General features: G+C 34.6%; 1 protein-coding gene across 1 annotated transcript in view; it reads right to left on the bottom strand.

Moving 5' to 3' along the window:
- Positions 1-274: 274 nt before the first annotated feature.
- LOC121952610 (solute carrier family 41 member 1-like) overlaps positions 275-15,859 on the bottom strand; it is a 40,181-nt gene continuing 24,596 nt past the window's right edge. Inside the window, exon 10 of the mRNA XM_042499388.1 lies at positions 275-3,324. Coding sequence (XP_042355322.1) covers positions 3,145-3,324 — 180 coding nt within the window. The 3' untranslated portion in view covers positions 275-3,144. The remainder of the gene's footprint in view (positions 3,325-15,859) is intronic.

Raw genomic sequence — 15,859 nt, 5'->3', positions numbered from 1 at the left:
AGCACCATACTGTCATAGCGCAGAGCGTACTCTTGGCAGAGACGGGGCAGCAGAATGTCAGGTGCCGGTTCAGGTTCAAGTAAAACTTAAAGGTTCATTTTTCTGGGTATAAAAGTTTGCAGTCACTTGCTTCTGTCATAAATTGATCACATCGGACAAACTGCTGAGGAGAAAAGTAACTGATGGAGAGCTACGCCTGTGATACGTTCACAGACCCCCAAAACCTCAGACTTAAGAGAGGGCACACAGAATAATAAAAAGGGACACACACGTATTGAAAAGAAAATAAATGAAAATTTGCTTTCATGACATCCCACACCACAAACCCCCTTCGTCAGTTCTGACACAAATACTCTCATTCTGAGGGAAACACTGCACCCCTGCATTGTTTTCAAAAACTGAATTTTTCTTATCACAAAAAAAACTTAAGTACCTGAAAAAAAATGTATTGTTGGGTACCATTACCAAAGTTCAACCTGAACCAGTATTGCTTCAAATGTAAACGGTACCCAACCCTATCAGACAGTGAATGTCCCCAAACATGTGCCTCTGGTAATGGGCCTTATTTTGACCCCAGCAGACAATGATAACTTTTGTAACTGTGACTTTGTTTTTTTTCCTTTTTGTGTGCTGTAGGAAGAAATATTTGTGCAACAATGATCTTGTCTTTATTTATTGTGTTATTGCTGACTTTACAAAGTCAGACAAACCAAAATAGATATATAGTTTCTCTCACAATTTTCAAATAAATGCATTTCAGCAAGAATTTGTTTATTGGTTTGAGTATTGGATTGAATATTACTGTGTAGAGGTTTTGAGGGCCGCAACCGTAATACCTGACATCTTTGACAATACAGCAGTCATAACTTACATGTCAGTCTTTTATTTCAATGACAAATCATGGCTGCAGAGATGTCATCTAGAAGTTTTTACAAATGTCAGATGTTGAGTTAAGCTTGATGTTACTGTGAAAATAGGATCATAACCATATTTGGATGCTATTTTCAGATCGGTAAAGCATTTACTAAAAATGCATATCAAACAATTGAAAATGCCCCCATACGGAGAGTTGCTTACTAAATCATTTGTTCACAAAAATAAGCACAAATAAATATCTGTATTGTCAATATCTGGTACACATACTAACATAGAGACAGTGAAGTACAACAGGCTATATTTGGTTGTACTGTGCTGCACAAAAAAATAAAATACCAGTAGAAATTTGGAGACACGAAACTCATTGTTCGTAGGAACACGAGAGAACTGAAGGCTTATCACGGTTTAAAGGCACAAACCTACAAAAAATAAACAAGATCAAATCTAACATTCATCCAGACAGTGCAGCATCTGATTTGTATTAATATACATTTACACTACAGTGATATATAATTATTGCCTTAATACAATCATTTGCCATCTAACATTGAAGAGCTGACAACAGGTGTACAGATGTGTCAACGGTTTACAATAGAGTGTTTCTACACTATTCCCATTTGTAATCATTTTAGATGGGTGTTGTTTCTACAGAGCCAAGCTGGGTGTTGTTGAGACCAGGGCAACTCGTGGGAACAGAGTACAACTATTGACCACAGTGAATTGGCAAATATGGAAATCAAAGTGCAAAATAAGGACACACTTTCACTTTGTTCTTCGATCTTTAGTGAGGTTGTTTCCAATTTAGTTTTTGCAGCCCATTATCTACAGCATTAGATTTGTGCCTCAGTCCCCAAAACAGATTGTCTTTTCAAACGCATTAGTTAGGATAAATTCATTTTACACAAAACCTCCTTTAATTTGTGTAAACAAATCTGTTTTGTGTATTTGCTATCATCTATGTAAGCACAATAATAATCTCAAGGACTTCTACTAATTTCCTGTGAAATCTCGGTTTTGCCAGAAGTAAGCTGATAACTATTTATATTTGATGATATATTTCACCTATCCAGCTGAGGCATTATAATCACGAATCAAGAGTAAAACAATCTTCAAACAATCTGTGGTCTGATTTTTTTAGACTGTGTGCTACATTTTATTTTAATAGAGTGCTGCAGAAATTAGTCCTAAAATGTTGAAATGAGTTAGCATTTTTGCATTTTAGCTTCTCTTAGCCAAAGAGACTGCCGTGTTTTGTTCTCCGGCATAAAATTTGTCAGTAAATATCCCCCACATGAATTTTGAAGCCTTTACTTGTTTTTAAAAAAAGGCATTTTCTGAGTGGCTAAATGCAGCAACAGAACATTCAAGTAGACTTAAGGATGAGCTGATAGGATTTTGGTGGTCAAGGTCGCTCTGACCTTGCATTTGTCTCATTCTTGTAATTCTTTAAATATGGCATAAACTGTGCTTTGTATAGATCTTCTGTGCTGCCGGGGGGAAGATGTGTGTGTGTGAAGCATCCGTGTTTTCACAGACATGGATGTAAACTGTAGGTCCAACTTGACTGGTGCGTGGAAGCACTGGGTGGTGGTATATCTGTAAAGGCTTGTTCAGACAGAAAGGGAGGTGCACAAATTTGACCGCTGCATGGTTTGTGTTACATCCCCAAACCGGATATTGTACCAACTGTGCTTTAGCTGTAAGATAGCAAGCAAAAAGAGATGCACTACTGCATCAGGTGAAGGAAAAGTTTAGCACATACTGCTTTCTAAAGGAACTCTGAAAATTTCCACTTAGAAGTCAGTAAAAAACCACATCAGTGGGCGTTCATATGGTCACTTGAGAACACGTAAACACGACAATTTGAATAGATGTTGAAAGAGATGCAGTTAGCAAGTGCTCAAGGGGTTTGATAGCATACAGAGCAGGGAATTTAAGAGCAAATGAGTAAAACTGATGCATGGTCATTACTGTCCACTTATATGGATAATAGAAAACACACAGATGCATTTATTGAGCACAGATAGATTATTGTTTGCTTAAATTATATGATCCTTTATGGAATCACATCAACAAAACAAAATGGATGTGCTTGCAAAAAAAAAAAAAGTTCAATTTCTTGTTTTGTTCAATTGGTTTTGAGGCACAAATATAATACCATACTTACCTTACAACTTGTTGCTCAAATCCAGTAAGCTTTGCAAGTGTGTTTCAGTGTCTTGCATATTAAGAACAGTTCATCCAGGGTAATCGGACTACGTGTGTGTGTTAAACTCCTGTCCGAGTAGAAGTGACAGTCAGCATCAGTCTAAAGCTCAGAGCCAGGAAACCAGTCCCCAGCAGGTCACCCAGAGCTGTGAGGTAAGGGATGGAGAAGTTGTCTGGATCCAGCCCCCTTCGCCACAGCCACCGCACCATCAGGCTGGCCACATAAAGCAAAATCACCACCTAGGAAATGACAATGGTTGAATATATTTCAAATGAGAGTATTAGAGATATGTTAATTGTAAAAGTTACATAAAACACAGACTTACAAAACCCAAATTTCAATTAAAGCAACAAGTTGCATTTAGATCATGATCCATGCAGATTGCAAGCTTTTGAATGTTTGTTTCTTTCATAACTTACCACTTAGCCAATGAACAAATAAGCTGCCAAATGTAGGTCATAGTAGGCTTTTTTGATTTTTGTCACAAGAGATTGGGATATTAGGTTTTGAAATTAATAGTAAAGTAATTTAGCATGTAAAAAAAAAAACGTCATACCATACCATTCTGATAAAAAACAGCAACTCAGTCATGGTATAAAATATTTAAAAAATAAATAAGTATACATAAGTATACAAAAAAAAAGAAAAAAAGTCATAATACAGTATGTTGAGAAAAACTGTCTTTGTATAGTATGTCACAAAAAAAAGAAAAGCCATAGTATGGCATGTTGAAAATAAGAGGCATACTATAGCATGTCAAAAAAAGTCATACTAGAGTATGTCAGAAAAACGGACAAAAAGTCAGAGTATAACATGTCAAAAAAATCGTATCATATTATGTCGAAAAAATGCAGAAAATCATAGCACAGAATGTCCAAAATACTGAAAATGCAGTCATAGTATAGAATTTCATCATGATATAGCACCTTGAAAAACTAAAAAAAAAAAGGTTGGGATATAGTTTGTAAAAAAAATTGAATAAAAAATATATTGAAATAACAGAAAAAACTTCATAACAGCATTTCAGAATGAATGTTATGAGTTACTATACTTTTTTGAACATGCTATACTAAGTTTTTCAGCATACATTACTCATGCTGTTACTTTGCTACTATACTATGTCATTTTTTATGATATTCTGACAACACACTGTACTGTGTTTTTTATTTTTGGATGACATACAAAGCATGTCCGTAACATGCATGTCAATTTTGTGACCCGCGAAATGATGGCATCCTGCCGCTAGAGTGCAGTGTTTCCATATTGGCATTTAACTTAAGTGGTTTTCTAACAAGTGATGGAGTTGAAAAATATCTACAAACAATCCCAAAATGTCCAAGAAGAGAAAAACTGATGATGCAGAGGGAAAGTAATTACAGGAAAGATGGTAAAGCAAATATACGTTTGTGTTTCAAGGAGAAAAACCTGTCTTCTGTGTTACGAGGCAGTGTCAGTGATGAATTAATGCAAATTACGTCAGCAAACATGGAGCCAAGTATGCTACATTTAGCCTTCAAGAAAAACATCAAATTGTCCAAAAATTAAAAGGCAGAATATGTTTACAAAAGCTACGGCCGAAAATGATGCAGCAGTGAGCTAGCTTCATTGTAGCTGAAGAAATCACCCGAGCTTCCAAGTGTCTTTCAGAGGGTGCCTTTTTGAAGCGCAGCATGCTAAAAGTATGTCAGCAGGTGTAGCCCGACCAGATACAGACTTTTCAAAACGTCGGTTTGTCAAGAAACACCATCGCAGACCGAGTTAAAAAACTGGCGTGCAATCTGACAACACAGCTGGCCGAAGAGACACGCAGATACCAGGCTTTTTCATTAGCTGTTGACGAAAGCACAGACAACAAATAGGTATGTATTTTTAAAAACCTGAATTAAAAATATAATAAAATGTATTTAAACCAAGAATAAGTGGACGTGCTTGCATTTTGTTTTGTGTTTGTTGTTATTTTCAGAACATGATCAGCGGATGAGGATGGTATGTGATATGGTGTCCAGGGGTGAAGAAGGATACACTTGGTGTGTTCAAGGCCAAGCAGCACCACCTCATCAACTCAGCCAAAACTTGACCAACATAGCAATGAACTGAGAAAACCCTTATTGTTATTTTGAGTTAATTACATATACTTCTCTGTATGTACAGCAATGTATTCAGTTTGTTTACAGGTGTATGTGGTCATGCAAGCCAAATGTTTATTGTAATCAAAACTCATTAGTTGGATGTATGCCATCTGCAAGGCTGTCTGCAGCCGTTTGATTTTGTAAAATGTCACATCTGTCACATGTTCTCAGCAGCTCAGAATTATTGGTATTTATAGCTTATTCCCGTTTACTGTATCATAATCTTACTCAACACGTTATTCTAGTACATTTTTCAACATTTGGAGCGATGACATGTTTGACCATTTTTCGATATGCTATAGCATGGCATTTTTTCGACATACTATACTGTGACTTACAAGAATTGAAATGTTGACTTTAAGACAATTTTTTCAGCCTACTATACTATAATCTTCCAAAACATCTGGGACGTTTTTAGACATTTGGAGAGATTACATTTTTGAGCATTTTTCGACATGTTTTTTCAACATAATATACTATGACTTATAGCCATTGAAATGTTGACTGTTGGACAGTTTTTTCAGCTCACTGAACTATAACCTTCTTCAACATGCTATTCTAGGACATTTTTCACATATAGTATGTCATATTTTACTATGACTTACAGTAATAGAAATGACTTTTTTAGAGATTTTCATTTACTATACTATAATCTTCCTAAATATACCATTCTTGGATGTTTTTAGACATTTAGAGTTTGACCATTTTTCAACATGCTAATGTATGGTGTTTTTGTGACATTCTATAAAATGACTTACAGCAATTGAAATAATGAATTTCTGGACAGGTTTTTAGTTACTATATTTTCCTCAACGTGCTATTCTAGGACATTTTTCGGAGAGATGAAATTTCTGACCATTTTGTGAAGAGCTTTAGTATGGAGTTTTTTCAACATACTGTACTTACAACAATTGAGATGTTGACTTTTTGGACAATTTTATCAGCGTATTATACTATAATCTGCCTTAACATGATATTCTAGGACGCTGTTAGACGTTTGGAGCAACGGCATTTTCGACACGCTATATTAGGTTGTTTTTGGACTTTCTTGGCCCTTTTTTTTCGATATGCTATACTATGACGTCTCCCTATAACCTATAATATGCAGTTTTCAGCCATTTCTTTTTTGATATGTCAAAATCTGAGATTTTTTGCCATACTATATACTATATACTATGCCGTTTTGGCCCATTTTTTTGTCCAACTACTTTTTTTTTTTTTAATTTTTGGTCTTTTTCTGCCTTTTTCAGCCTTTTTCGGCCTTTTTTGCGACATGCTATACTAGTACATGTCTACAAGCTATAATATATGTACGTTTTTCAGCCATTTTTTGGACATAACAAAATATGAAATTTTTCCCCATACGATACTATGCAGTTTTCAGCCATTTGTTCGACATGCTATATTATGATGTTTTTGGCCTATTTTGGCATTTTTTGGCATTTATTTCGATGAGGTTTTCAGCCAATTTTTGGCCATGTCAAAATTTGAGTTTTTTGCTATACCATACTATGAGATTTTCTGCCATTTTTTGCAACATGCAATACTATGAAGTGTCTCTACAAGGTAAAATATGCAGTTTTCAGCCATTTTCTGGATGTGTCAAAATTTGAGATTTTTCACCATACTATACTATGGGGTTTTCGGCCATTTTTGTTCTTCAATGTGCTATATTGTGAGGCCTTTGGCCTTTTTTGGCCTTTTTTTTGACATGCTATTTAATTGTCTTTTGGGCTTTTTTTGCAACATTGTTTGCCATGGCATGTCTCTGTATGCTTTTTCTATGTGGTTTAAAATGGTTTTCAGCAGTTCTTTGAAAATACTATGTTTTGAAATCTTTGCCATACTATTGCCTTTTATTTTTGTGGGAGTATATAAGTCTATAGTATGGCAAAAATGTCAAAAAGTGCCATTTTCAAAAACTGCTGAAAACCATTTTAAACCACATAAAATAGCGTGCCAAGACACATTACACTAAAGGATTTTGCAAAATCAGCCAGAAACACCATTAAATAGCATGTCCAAAAATCCGCCAAAAATGCAAGGCTATAGTATGGAAAAAATGTCAAAAAATGCTATTTTTAAAAAACTGCTAAAAACCGTTTTAATCCACACAAAAAAGCATACCAAGACACGCCATAGCAAACAATGCTGCAAAAATAGCCCAAAACACCATTAAATAGCGCATCCAAAAATCCCACAAAAATGCAAGCCTATAGTATGGCAAAAATGTCAAAAAATGCTATTTTTAAAAAACTGCTGAAAACCATTTTGAACCACATGAAATAGCGTGACGAGACACGCCATAACAAAGGATTTTGCAAAATCAACCAGAAACACCATTAAAAAGCATGTCCAAAAATCCACCACAAATGCAAGGCTATAGTATGGAAAAAATGTCAAAAAATCCTATTTTCAAAAAACTGCTAAAAACCATTTTAAACAATGTCAGAAAGCATGCTGAGACACACCTTAGAAAAAGTTGTTGCAAAAACAGCCCTAAACACCATTTAATAGCATGTCCAAAAATCCCACAAAACTGCAAGGCTATAGTATGGCAAAAATGTCAAAAAATGCTATTTTCAAAAAAACGCTAAAAACCATTTTAAACCACATGAAATAGCGTGCCGAGACACGCCATAGCAAACGATGTTGCAAAATCAGCCAGAAACACCATTTAATAGCATGTCCAAAAAATCCCACAAAAATGCAAGACTATATAGTATGGCAAAATTGTCAAAAAATGCCATTTTCAAAAAACAGCTGAAAACCATTTTGAACCACATGAAATAGCGTGCCGAGACACGCCATAGCAAACGATGTTGCAAAATCAGCCAGAAACACCATTAAATAGCATGTCCAAAAATCCCACACAAATGCAAGGCTATAGTATGGCAAAAAATTTCAAAAAATGCTATTTTTAAAAAACTGCTAAAAACCATTTTAATCCACACAAAAAAAGCATACCAAGACACGCCATAGCAAACAATGCTGCAAAAATAGCCCAAAACACCATTAAATAGCGCATCCAAAAATCCCACAAAAATGCAAGCCTATAGTATGGCAAAAATGTCAAAAAATGTTATTTTTAAAAAACTGCTAAAAAAACATTTTAAACCACACAAAAAAGCATATTCGAGACACGCCATAGCAAACAATGCTGCAAAAATAGCCCAAAACACCATTAAATAGCATGTTCAAAATCCACCAAAAATGCAAGGCTATAGTATGGCAAAAATGTAAAAAAATGCCATTTTCAAAAAAACTGCTGAAAACCATTTTGAACCACATGAAATAGCGTGCCGAGACACGCCATAACAAACGATGTTGCAAAATCAGCCAGAAACACCATTTAATAGCATGTCCAAAAATCCCACAAAAATGCAAAGCTATATAGTATGGCAAAATTGTCAAAAAATGCTATTTTCAAAAAACTGCTGAAAACCATTTTAAACAATGTCAGAAAGTATGCTGAGACACACCTTAGAAAAAGTTGTTGCAAAAACGGCCCTAAACACCATTTAATAGCATGTCCAAAAATCCCACAAAACTGCAAGGCTATAGTATGGAAAAAAATGTCAAAAAATGCTATTTTCAAAAAACTGCTAAAAACCATTTTAATCCACACAAAAAAAGCATACCAAGACACGCCACCATAGCAAACAATGCTGCAAAAATAGCCCAAAACACCATTAAATAGCGCATCCAAAAATCCCACAAAAATGCAAGCCTATAGTATGGCAAAAATGTCAAAAAATGCTATTTTTAAAAAAACTGCTGAAAACCATTTTGAACCACATGAAATAGCGTGACGAGACACGCCATAACAAAGGATTTTGCAAAATCAACCAGAAACACCATTAAAAAGCATGTCCAAAAATCCACCACAAATGCAAGGCTATAGTATGGCAAAAATGTCAAAAAATGCTATTTTGAAAAAACTGCTAAAAACCATTTTAAACAATGTCAGAAAGCATGCTGAGACACACCTTAGAAAAAGTTGTTGCAAAAACAGCCCTAAACACCATTTAATAGCATGTCCAAAAATCCCACAAAACTGCAAGGCTATAGTATGGCAAAAATGTCAAAAAATGCTATTTTCAAAAAAACGCTAAAAACCATTTTAAACCACATGAAATAGCGTGCCGAGACACGCCATAGCAAACGATGTTGCAAAATCAGCCAGAAACACATTTAAATAGCATGTCCAAAAATCCCACAAAAATGCAAGACTATATAGTATGGCAAAATTGTCAAAAAATGCCATTTTCAAAAAACAGCTGAAAACCATTTTGAACCACATGAAATAGCGTGCCGAGACACGCCATAGCAAACGATGTTGCAAAATCAGCCAGAAACACCATTAAATAGCATGTCCAAAAATCCCACACAAATGCAAGGCTATAGTATGGCAAAAAATTTCAAAAAATGCTATTTTTAAAAAAACTGCTAAAAACCATTTTAATCCACACAAAAAAGCATACCAAGACACGCCATAGCAAACAATGCTGCAAAAATAGCCCAAAACACCATTAAATAGCGCATCCAAAAATCCCACAAAAATGCAAGCCTATAGTATGGCAAAAATGTCAAAAAATGTTATTTTTAAAAAACTGCTAAAAAACATTTTAAACCACACAAAAAAGCATATTCGAGACACGCCATAGCAAACAATGCTGCAAAAATAGCCCAAAACACCATTAAATAGCATGTTCAAAATCCACCAAAAATGCAAGGCTATAGTATGGCAAAAATGTAAAAAATGCCATTTTCAAAAAAACTGCTGAAAACCATTTTGAACCACATGAAATAGCGTGCCGAGACACGCCATAACAAACGATGTTGCAAAATCAGCCAGAAACACCATTTAATAGCATGTCCAAAAATCCCACAAAAATGCAAAGCTATATAGTATGGCAAAATTGTCAAAAAATGCTATTTTCAAAAAACTGCTGAAAACCATTTTAAACAATGTCAGAAAGTATGCTGAGACACACCTTAGAAAAAGTTGTTGCAAAAACGGCCCTAAACACCATTTAATAGCATGTCCAAAAATCCCACAAAACTGCAAGGCTATAGTATGGAAAAAAATGTCAAAAAATGCTATTTTCAAAAAACTGCTAAAAACCATTTTAATCCACACAAAAAAGCATACCGAGACATGTCATAACAAAAAATGCTGCAAAAACAGCCCAAAACACCATTAAATAGCTTGTTCAAAATCCACCAAAAATGCAAGGCTATAGTATGGCAAAAATGTCAAAAAATGCCATTTTCAAAAAACAGCTGAAAACCATTTTGAACCACATGAAATAGCGTGCCGAGACACGCCATAACAAAGGATTTTGCAAAATCAGCCAGAAACACCATTAAAAAGCATGTCCAAAAATCCACCACAAATGCAAGGCTATAGTATGGCAAAAATGGAAAAAAATGCTATTTTCAAAAAACTGCTAAAAACCATTTTAAACAATGTCAGAAAGCATGCTGAGACACACCTTAGAAAACGTTGTTGCAAAAACAACCCTAAACACCATTTAATAGCATGTCCAAAAATCCCACAAATATGCAAGGCTATAGTATGGAAAAAATGTCAAAAAATGCTATTTTCAAAAAAACCCTAAAAACCATTTTAAACCACACAAAAAAGCATGCCGAGACACCCCATAGCAAACAATGCTGCAAAAACAGCGCTAAACACCATTTAATAGCATGTCCAAAAATCCCACAAAAATGCAAGGCTATAGTATGGAAAAAATGTCAAAAAATGCTATTTTTAAAAAACTGCTAAAAACCATTTTAATCCACACAAAAAAGCATACCAAGACACGCCATAGCAAACAATGCTGCAAAAATAGCCCAAAACACCATTAAATAGCATGTCCAAAAATCCCACAAAAATGCAAGGCTATAGTATGGCAAAATTGTCAAAAAATGTTATTTTTAAAAAACTGCTAAAAAGTTTTTTAAACCACACAAAAAAGCATATCGAGACACGCCACAGCAAACAATGCTGCAAAAATAGCCCAAAACACCATTAAATAGCACGTTCAAAATCCACCAAAAATGCAAGGCTATAGTATGGCAAAAATGTCAAAAAAAAATGCCATTTTCAAAAAACTGCTGAAAACCATTTTGAACCACATGAAATAGCATGCCGAGACACGCCATAACAAAGGATTTTGCAAAATCAGCCAGAAACACCATTAAAAAGCATGTCCAAAAATCCACCACAAATGCAAGGCTATAGTATGGCAAAAATGTCAAAAAATGCTATTTTGAAAAAACTGCTAAAAAACCATTTTAAACAATGTCAGAAAGCATGCTGAGACACACCTTAGAAAAAGTTGTTGCAAAAACAACCCTAAACACCATTTAATAGCATGTCCAAAAATCCCACAAAACTGCAAGGCTATAGTATGGAAAAAAATGTCAAAAAATGCTATTTTCAAAAAACTGCTAAAAACCATTTTAATCCACACACAAAAAAGCATACCGAGACACGTCATAGCAAAAAATGCTGCAAAAATCAGCCAGAAACACCATTAAATAGCATGTTCAAAATCCACCAAAAATGCAAGGCTATAGTATGGCAAAAATGTAAAAAATGCCATTTTCAAAAAACTGCTGAAAACCATTTTGAACCACATGAAATAGCGTGCCGAGACACGCCATAACAAAGGATTTTTGCAAAATTAGACAGAAACACCATTTAATAGCATGTCCAAAAATCCCACAAAAATGCAAGGCTATAGTATGGCAAAATTGTCAAAAAATGCCATTTTCCAAAAACACAGCTGAAAACCATTTTGATCTACATGAAATAGCGTGCCGAGACACGCCATAGCAAACGATGTTGCAAAATCAGCCAGAAACACCATTTAATAGCATGTCCAAAAATCCCACAAACATGCAAGGCTATAGTATGGAAAAAATGTCAAAATATGCTATTTTCAAAAACCTGCTAAAAACCATTTTAAACAATGTCAGAAAGCATGCTGAGACACACCTTAGAAAAAGTTGTTGCAAAAACAGCCCTAAACACCATTTAATAGCATGTCCAAAAATCCCACAAATATGCAAGGCTATAGTATGGAAAAAAATGTCAAAAAATGCTATTTTCAAAAAACTGCTAAAAGCCATTTTAATCCACACAAAAAAGCATACCAAGACACGCCATAGCAAACAATGCTGCAAAAATAGCCCAAAACACCATTAAATAGCACATCCAAAAATCCCACAAAAATGCAAGGCTATAGTATGGCAAAAATGTCAAAAAATGCTATTTTCAAAAAACTGCTAAAAACCATTTTAATCCACACAAAAAAGCATGCCGAGACACGCCATAGCAAACAATGCTGCAAAAACAGCCCTAAACACCATTTAATAACATGTCCAAAAATCCCACAAATATGCAAGGGTATAGTATGGAAAAAATGTCAAAAAATGCTATTTTCAAAAAACTGCTAAAAACCATTTTAATCCACACAAAAAAGCATGCCGAGACACGCCATAGCAAACAATGCTGCAAAAACAGCCCAAAACACCATTAAATAGCATGTCCAAAAATCCCACACAAATGCAAGGCTATAGTATGGCAAAAATGTCAAAAAATGCTATTTTCAAAAAAAACCGCTAAAAACCATTTTAAACCACACAAAAAAGCATGCCGAGACACCCCATAGCAAACGATGTTGCAAAATCAGCCAGAAACACCATTAAAAAGCATGTCCAAAAATCCACCACAAATGCAAGGCTATAGTATGGCAAAAATGGAAAAAAATGCTATTTTCAAAAAACTGCTAAAAACCATTTTAAACAATGTCAGAAAGTATGCTGAGACACACCTTAGAAAAAGTTGTTGCAAAAACAGCCCTAAACACCATTTAATAGCATGTCCAAAAATCCCACAAATATGCAAGGCTATAGTATGGAAAAAAAATGTCAAAAAATGCTATTTTCAAAAAACTGCTAAAAGCCATTTTAATCCACAAAAAAGCATACCAAGACACGCCATAGCAAACAATGCTGCAAAAATAGCCCAAAACACACATTAAATAGCACATCCAAAAATCCCACAAAAAATGCAAGGCTATAGTATGGCAAAAATGTTAAAAAATGTCATTTTTAAAAAACTGCTAAAAAACATTTTAAACCACACAAAAAAGCATATCGAGACACGCCACAGCAAACAATGCTGCAAAAATAGCCCAAAACACCATTAAATAGCACGTTCAAAATCCACCAAAAATGCAAGGCTATAGTATGGCAAAAATGTCAAAAAAATGCCATTTTCAAAAAACTGCTGAAAACCATTTTGAACCACATGAAATAGCATGCCGAGACACGCCATAACAAAGGATTTTGCAAAATCAGCCAGAAACACCATTAAAAAGCATGTCCAAAAATCCACCACAAATGCAAGGCTATAGTATGGCAAAAATGTCAAAAAAATGCTATTTTGAAAAAACTGCTAAAACCATTTTAAACAATGTCAGAAAGCATGCTGAGACACACCTTAGAAAAAGTTGTTGCAAAAACAACCCTAAACACCATTTAATAGCATGTCCAAAAATCCCACAAAACTGCAAGGCTATAGTATGGAAAAAAATGTCAAAAAATGCTATTTTCAAAAAACTGCTAAAAACCATTTTAATCCACACAAAAAAGCATACCGAGACACGTCATAGCAAAAAATGCTGCAAAAATCAGCCAGAAACACCATTAAATAGCATGTTCAAAATCCACCAAAAATGCAAGGCTATAGTATGGCAAAAATGTAAAAAATGCCATATTCAAAAAACTGCTGAAAACCATTTTGAACCACATGAAATAGCGTGCCGAGACACGCCATAACAAAGGATTTTGCAAAATTAGACAGAAACACCATTTAATAGCATGTCCAAAAATCCCACAAAAATGCAAGGCTATAGTATGGCAAAATTGTCAAAAAATGCCATTTTCCAAAAACAGCTGAAAACCATTTTTGATCTACATGAAATAGCGTGCCGAGACACGCCATAGCAAACGATGTTGCAAAATCAGCCAGAAACACCATTTAATAGCATGTCCAAAAATCCCACAAACATGCAAGGCTATAGTATGGAAAAAATGTCAAAATATGCTATTTTCAAAAACCTGCTAAAAACCATTTTAAACAATGTCAGAAAGCATGCTGAGACACACCTTAGAAAAAGTTGTTGCAAAAACAGCCCTAAACACCATTTAATAGCATGTCCAAAAATCCCACAAATATGCAAGGCTATAGTATGGCAAAAATGTCAAAAAATGCTATTTTCAAAAAAACTGCTAAAAACCATTTTAATCCACACAAAAAAGCATGCCGAGACACGCCATAGCAAAAAATGCTGCAAAAACAGCCCAAAACACCATTAAATAGCATGTCCAAAAATCCCACACAAATGCAAGGCTATAGTATGGCAAAAATGTCAAAAAATGCTATTTTCAAAAAAAAACCGCTAAAAACCATTTTAAACCACACAAAAAAGCATGCCGAGACACCCCATAGCAAACGATGTTGCAAAATCAGCCAGAAACACCATTAAAAAGCATGTCCAAAAATCCACCACAAATGCAAGGCTATAGTATGGCAAAAATGGAAAAAAATGCTATTTTCAAAAAACTGCTAAAAACCATTTTAAACAATGTCAGAAAGTATGCTGAGACACACCTTAGAAAAAGTTGTTGCAAAAACAGCCCTAAACACCATTTAATAGCATGTCCAAAAATCCCACAAATATGCAAGGCTATAGTATGGAAAAAAATGTCAAAAAATGCTATTTTCAAAAAACTGCTAAAAGCCATTTTAATCCACACAAAAAAGCATACCAAGACACGCCATAGCAAACAATGCTGCAAAAATAGCCCAAAACACCATTAAATAGCACATCCAAAAATCCCACAAAAATGCAAGGCTATAGTATGGCAAAAATGTTAAAAAATGTCATTTTTAAAAAACTGCTAAAAAACATTTTAAACCACACAAAAAAGCATATCGAGACACGCCATAGCAAACAATGCTGCAAAAATAGCCCAAAACACCATTAAATAGCATGTCCAAAAATCCCACAAAAATGCAAGGCTATAGTATGGCAAAATTGTCAAAAAATGTTATTTTTAAAAAACTGCTAAAAAGTTTTTTAAACCACACAAAAAAGCATATCGAGACACGCCACAGCAAACAATGCTGCAAAAATAGCCCAAAACACCATTAAATAGCACGTTCAAAATCCACCAAAAATGCAAGGCTATAGTATGGCAAAAATGTCAAAAAATGCCATTTTCAAAAAACTGCTGAAAACCATTTTGAACCACATGAAAATAGCATGCCGAGACACGCCATAACAAAGGATTTTGCAAAATCAGCCAGAAACACCATTAAAAAGCATGTCCAAAAATCCACCACAAATGCAAGGCTATAGTATGGCAAAAATGTCAAAAAATGCTATTTTGAAAAAACTGCTAAAAACCATTTTAAACAATGTCAGAAAGCATGCTGAGACACACCTTAGAAAAAGTTGTTGCAAAAACAACCCTAAACACCATTTAATAGCATGTCCAAAAATCCCACAAAACTGCAAGGCTATAGTATGGAAAAAAATGTCAAAAAATGCTATTTTCAAAA

This window comes from Plectropomus leopardus, chromosome 2 (genome assembly GCF_008729295.1).
Source record: "Plectropomus leopardus isolate mb chromosome 2, YSFRI_Pleo_2.0, whole genome shotgun sequence".
NCBI classification, from domain to species: domain Eukaryota; kingdom Metazoa; phylum Chordata; class Actinopteri; order Perciformes; family Serranidae; genus Plectropomus; species Plectropomus leopardus.
This window is presented reverse-complemented; position numbering and strand designations above follow the sequence as displayed.